General features: G+C 35.1%; 1 protein-coding gene across 1 annotated transcript in view; it reads left to right on the top strand.

The window, feature by feature from the left end:
• Window positions 1-4,886, top strand: part of LOC112039446 (uncharacterized) — a 9,015-nt gene extending 4,129 nt beyond the window's left edge. Inside the window, exons 2-5 of the mRNA XM_065764157.1 lie at window positions 2,941-3,012; window positions 3,143-3,226; window positions 3,306-3,340; window positions 4,207-4,886. Of these exons, the coding sequence (XP_065620229.1) occupies window positions 2,941-3,012; window positions 3,143-3,226; window positions 3,306-3,340; window positions 4,207-4,342 (327 nt within the window). The 3' untranslated portion in view covers window positions 4,343-4,886. The remainder of the gene's footprint in view (window positions 1-2,940; window positions 3,013-3,142; window positions 3,227-3,305; window positions 3,341-4,206) is intronic.
• Window positions 4,887-6,912: the final 2,026 nt, after the last annotated feature.

Here is a 6,912-nt window from a genome sequence, read left to right as displayed (position 1 = left end):
ACTCTAAGTAATATTACACCACTCAATACTTGTTATTGAATTCATATTTTGAAAACCCCCCCTTTTTTTTCTTCCCCCTCTCTCTTGCTTGCTGCATGGCTGAGTTATGTTCCAGTTTTTGGATAGGTGGATACTCCTTATGCAGAAATTGGAAGGAAAAATTGCATTTCATGTTTAAAGAACTGAAGGTTCTCTCATTCAATTGGATGTAGTCTGTCTTAGTCTATGGTTGTCAAAATTGGGCGTTTCTTGATCTATAGAAGGAAAACACATAAATTCAGGTGTTAAAACCAAATCATGTCTGGAATTATTATATAGGACGAGTCATAAGTGTCACTGCTTCTTTGCTTTTTAAATAAGTTCCTATGCAATTGTGTAGTTCATAGCTGTGCAACAGGTGTAATCTTATGAAAGTTAAAATATGATAAAATCTTGTCTAGTACTCATAAATAAAACTCTGCAAAAGGAATATTATACTTGTTAGAGACTTAGAGGTTTAAAAATAACATGGACAGTTTTAGTCTTCTCATTGATGGTTTGTTTAGCTTATATCCTTGGATGTGATGGTTCGTTAGGATTCCCTTTAAGAAAGAATATAGGATTAGACTTCCATTGTCAAGGTTGGTTTTTTATTTAATTTAATTTATTTTTATTTTTTTATAAAAGTAAATAATTCATTGAAAAAGTGTAAAAGGGGTGCAGACCAAGTACATGGGAAGTATATAGGAGATACACCACAATTATGAGTGGAAATTACAAAGACCAATCAGCTTTCAGCTCAAATAAATTGGAAAAGGAATACTGTCCTGTAGCCATCATCACTAGTATAATGCTCTCAATAATACAATTTTCAGATCTAGAATTGATTAGTCACACTCACACCCTTCAAAGCTCTGAGTACTTCTTTCATGCTAAATGCACCGCATGAGACAATGGGGGGTTGCATTTCATATGCCTATATTCTGAAATCGACCAAATATGCCTTGCCAAGAAGCTAACAGATCAATCACTCTTTGAGGCACAAACATTGAATCCCAAATATACAGAAAACCATAGTCCACAACTTATGAGCAACACTGCCAATGGCCTGTAGGCCAATTGGCAATCCTAGCTCCTTGTCTGGGGGCATGTTGGGGGTTGAATCCCCTCAATCCTTTCAGCTGGCCAAAAAAAAAAAAAAACCCAGTTTGCTAGCAACATCACAATGTAGTAGCAGATGATCCATTGTCTCTCCATTCTTCTTATACTCACAACAGTTTACCACAATTATGTGTTGTTCCTTCAAATCCATCATTAGGATTCTTTCTAATGCTGCAGTCCATACAAAAAACACTACTCTAGTTAGAACCTTGGGTTCCCAAATGCTCTTCCAAGTTTAAGACTTTATATGTAACCTCAAACACTCTGCAATTAGATGTGTTTGAACACAATTTGTCTTTCTCCTCTACTCCTGATTTTCATAGGGCAAAGAGCATCCAGAAAAGAAACTAAGGACTCCACTCCTGATCATACAGCTCTAATAAAACTGATGTCCCAGTGAAGTTTACCATTAGGCACTAGGACACTGCATGTGGTTTGCCACTGAAGCCTCCTGCCTCCTAATGATGCACAACACGATAAAGAGGTGTTGAAGCAATTATTTCCCCAAAACTATTCTTTGTAGATCCTTTGATTCATCCTTCAAGGAATATTTTAGGAGGAGAGAGAAAATGAATATAAGTTATTCTACCGTCCTGACGGATATCATTCCATGTAGCTGCTAAGAGAGTGTTGACTAATTATTTTCTCCTATGTCTGATTAAAAAAAAAAAAAAAGAATCATTTGTTATTTCCTAAATCTAAATTTAAGAACTTAATTTTTTTTTTTTTTTATAAGAAATTGATTTTTTTTGAAAAAAGACTACTTCATGCAAAATGACTCGAAGCAGCAGAAAGAAAGACAAAGGAAACCAAAAAATTATGTACAAAAGAGAAGAGAATTTATAAACATTGGTAGGGATTCATTTGATGCGAGTACCCAAGCCCGAGACCAATCAAACAAAGTGCCTACAAATGAGGCAAGAAACTAATCCCCCGTTGTTCTCCACATCCTCGAAAGTGCAATTATTATTCTCCCTCCAAATACACCACATCTGCCATATTCCAAATACTAGACAAATGCTTTCCCAACTAGTCCCTCTTCCCAATCAGGAGATCTAGTACTTTCTTTGATAAGGCCCAAGAAACCCCGAATGATCTAAAAACAAAGCTTCACAACTGATGAGTCCCCTCACAAAGAACATAATTGTATATTTGACAGATTCTAATTTCTTAAAAGTAGTTATTATTATTTTTCCTTTGACTCGTGTCTTTAGCATGTCACAAGATTATGGACTAGTAGTAGCTGGTAGTATTTGTCTTGCTTTGTTGATGTAATGATGTTGAATTTCTGGCTGTAGTTGTATATTATTGAGCACTCAAAAAAGAGTTTGGGTTAATTCATGCTTCGTAGCCATTTTGAAGAAAGAAAATTTGTCTCTAGGCTATCTTTAGCATGTCACAATATTATGGACTGGTAGTATGTGTCTTGCTTTGTTGATGTAATGATGTTTTCTGGCTGTAGTTGTATATTATTGAGCACTCAAAAAAGATTTTGGGTTAATTCATGCTTCGTAGCCATTTTGAAGAAAGAAAATTTGGCTCCAGGCTCTACTAGTCTGTTCTTGATCTTGATGTATAAATTGAGTTTTATGTTGTTTTGTTCTTTCTTCCTTTTGCTACAAATCTCAAAATCAATTGTACTAATATAAGTTGACACGAGCAATCGTTTACACTCTTGGTTCTCTCTGTCTATCTGCCTCTTTTTCTCTGTTTTTCTCCTGCTAATATAGTTGAAGAACTGAATTTTTTTTTTTTTTTTTTTTTTTTTTTTTTTTTTTTTGTTGTTGTTGGTATTGTTAGGAAGAAGCTGAAGAGGTAGTAGAAGAAGAGTCTGAAGAGGAAGTAGAAGAAGAACAAGATGAAGAACCTGAGGTCAGTTTACTCTTTACCACGTTCGTTTTATATATTTATGCACCTAATCTGTTGTAATTCATTTCTTTATATCTGCATTACTTTGTGGCTTCCAACTTATATCTGTTGAACTGCTATTAACTTTTGGCAGAAGCGGAAAGGCACCTCGGGTCTCATTGAGATTGAAAATCCCAATTTAGCAAAATCAAAGAATTTGAAGGCTAAAAATGCTGATGTAAGTTTGTCATGTTTTTCTTGTGTACTGCCTCAGTAACTTGTTTGTAGCTTAACACTTTGAGTGATCCATGTTGCAGATTGAGAAAACGACTGAACTCTCTAGGCGTGAAAGGTCGGTACATGTTCTTGACATGTTGTTGCGTTAAATGCTGATAAGTCCCATTATATTAAGTGCATACGAGCACTGTTTGATTTGTGAAAGTTTTTTCTCACTACGTTGATTATGCTTCAGTTTGTCTTATTATTCTTGCAATTTGTTGAGTTTATGCTTTGGTTTGAATATTATTGATAAATCTGGTATGTAAGAAATTGAATGATTAAGCTTCCAAAAGTGCTTTGGGTCCCATCTATGGACACTAGAAAGATTGCAAATGCCATCTGTAGGCCTGCAGTTTCTACAACTTATTACTTCACCTAAAAAACGAAATTTTTGATTCTGTAAAATTAATGTGGTGCTTTGGATTCTGGTGATCAGAGACTTGATACTTGGCTTGTTACATTTTCTTTATTTCACTTCAATTTATACTCTATTTTGCATCTCGAAAGCACAATCGTGTGAAGGGTATTAGTTATCATTTGGATTTGGGACTACTGTGAAAAACATGTCTAGAAACAGATTCATCTTGTAGAGTGGTGATCATAATAACTGTGTTTGTAATTTTGAAACATATATGAATGTTGCACTGCACGCTTGGTCTTTGTTTTTGGCACGTGATTAGGGTTTAAAATTTTATTTGCATATTTTTTTGTTGTTGGACATTTTGAATTCTCTTGGAAATGTTAATAACTTGTCTCTGTTCAGTTTTTATGTTGAAGGCATCACTTTAGTAAGGATTCTTACATCTACCTTTGAGGTTTATCTACTTGGGCTTGTGACTAGTTTGATTAGAGTAATTATGTATTCTTAACTAAGTGTTTTAGGCAGTGAGTAACTACTAACTAGCCTCCTTGACTCAATTTCTATATATTTGTTTACAGAGAGGAGATAGAGAAACAAAAAGCTCATGAGCGATACATGAGGCTGCAGGAACAAGGAAAAACGGAGCAAGCAAAAAAAGATTTAGGTAATTCATTTGAAATTGAAACTTCTTGGGCTTTTGTATTTTTGTGCTAATATGCCAACTGACTTCTCTTCAATGTGCATAGAGTGAATTTGGGTTGATTTATTCTTGCATGGAAAAACATGTTTGGTCTTGTCTTTATCTTTCCTTTGTTATACATTGTTTCTTTTGGTGGTTAAGTATATCTTGTAAGGGTACAGCATAGTGGTTGGAGGCTTAGGATGAGTTGCAGACTCAAACATCCAGGTACGATCCAGACCGGGGAACCCCTGGATTACCTGATACACAGCTCTAGTGGGTGGGATCGTGTATCCGTGACTCTGGTTTACTCCCCATGGGTGAGTCCAAAGGACCCTACCTTGGTGAGGTTCCACGTCATAAAAAAAAGTATATCCTATACATCGCACAAATAAAAAGGAAATCTGAATTAAACAAAAAGTACCTAGCCTTTTGTTGAGATTGAACTATAGTTAGTATTCATGAATTACTTTAATGTCCATTATGTTAATTATGTAGAAATCAGCCTCTATTGAATCTATTACGTGGAGTTTTATGGACCATCCATGGCTGGTTAGAAGCAGGTTGTTATGGCTTGAAGCAGTACTAGAAATAATCAATTGTATGGGAGGAATTCCATCAGGTGCTTTTGTCGTACTATTAGAATTGCTAGACATTTAGGATGAATTGTGCCTGGGCTGAGGGCAATGGTCTTGTATCCTGCTAGAGGTGATTAATTCAAGGTGACTCAAGGAGTCAAGGTTCATTATCCATGTTTTAAGGGACTAGAAAACATCTGATGATAAATACTGGTGTTGTGATAAGTGTTTTCAGAACTGATTGCAGATGATGAGAGTAAAATTTGTGTTTGGGTCACATAATAGGATGACATAATAACTGACAAGATATCTGAGATACTAAATTAGAATGAATTACCCTTGAGGTTTGTGTTATATCATTAAGGTTATTAGGGAGTGTACTTATCCCCCCCCCCCCCCCCCAAGATTTTTTATTTACCTTTTAGCTTATTTTGTTAATGTACAGTTCTTCATAACCTTACTTGTTTAAGCTATCCTAATGATTATTGTAGTTGCTGCCAATTAATTTTGGTGTATGGTGCCCTCTCTCTCATATGATTGGCTGAGTTTATTGGCAAATCTGAGCTTTCCTTTGATAATTAAGCAATTATGAAACAGGGAATCTATCGAGGTAATTGGGGTCGGTGTTCTTTGTTCCTTGCTCACAAATATAACAATAAAAAAAATATTTGCTGAAGTTTGGGATGGGGGTAGTCTCCAAAAACTGACGAAGCAATCGCATTGCTTTATTTTGTTTCAGAGAGTGAAGGAACCTGATTCGAACCGTATTGCTGAAGCAAAATTACAAGCTAAAGAACGAAGATACCTTGATAATAAGGCTTCCCTGTCAGTTGGGCTTGGGCAGTTAGGAGCAATCATGCAAAAAGAAAACGAAATACTTTCAAAAGTCTTTAAAAATTATTCAGTAAGTAGTAAGTTGGCCAACTAAATTCGTACGTGGTTAGAACTTAGAAAGATGTGTTCAATTGAATGATAGGTGAGGAAGATTTCGTTAAACGTATTTGCTTTGCACCAGTCAACTATTTTTCTTTTTGTTGGGAAATAAAGTTATTTTCACAAATTTTTTCTCAGAATTCATTTACAATATAAATGTTGATTTGGCATATCAAATACATATGTGACAATTGTGACGTGATATAAAATGAATAGATTATAGGAAAAACATTGTAAAAATAATAGAATATATTTTTTCCAAAGATTTTCCCAGAATTCCGATTACTTTTATTGAGACCAGGTTTTTGCCGTCATGCATGGGAAGTGGCATTATATATATATATATATATATATATCCCAGCTAGGTGCTTAATTGTGACATTGAAATTGGGGAATTCAACGAAGCCCGGTTTGGTCAAAAAAAGTTTTCCGCAACAACTTATGAACTAGAAAAGAAGGCAAGCACCAATTTTGCTTACTCTCTTTTTAATTTATATATATATATATATAAACAGAGTTAGCCCAGTTTGACCTCGAATTAACGCATGTGCATAAAAATTGACTGGAAAAAAAATGTTATTAACAAAGCAAGTAAGCGCGTCTCTAGCGAAACCATTTGAGACTCTAGAGAGAGCACATGGGATGAGAATATGAAACAAGTAGACCCTTTTTTTTTTTTTTTTTTAATTCAAAATTTGGGTGAATACAAAAAAGACCAGAGCAGACCAGACCCACCTCAATCATTTCTTTTGCGGCTAGGATAAAGAGGACCCACATGAATATGTTGCAAACTTGCAATTCTACACTTTAATATTTTGGCAATGGCATGATAAAAAGAATATACTTTGGCAATGGCATTTATACCCAAACCTATTTCACCTCTGTTTTACGATTGGGTAACGTAATTGAAATGTAAGCACTCCTCTTCTTCTCAGTTGTGGCCATTGTGTCTCTAAGTCTAATCACACAGAAACGACAACCATATATTTTCTCTTTCTGCCAAAACCCATAAATAATTTTCATCTTCTGACCAGGCCAACCCCGCTGCTTCCCAAAAAAAATCCTTGAGAGAGTCAAAAGGCATAGCAAGAAAA

Source organism: Quercus suber, unplaced genomic scaffold (genome assembly GCF_002906115.3).
Source record: "Quercus suber isolate HL8 unplaced genomic scaffold, Cork oak 2.0 scaffold_542, whole genome shotgun sequence".
NCBI classification, from domain to species: domain Eukaryota; kingdom Viridiplantae; phylum Streptophyta; class Magnoliopsida; order Fagales; family Fagaceae; genus Quercus; species Quercus suber.
Note: the sequence above shows the minus strand (reverse complement) of the source record. Positions and strands in the feature narration are given on the sequence as shown.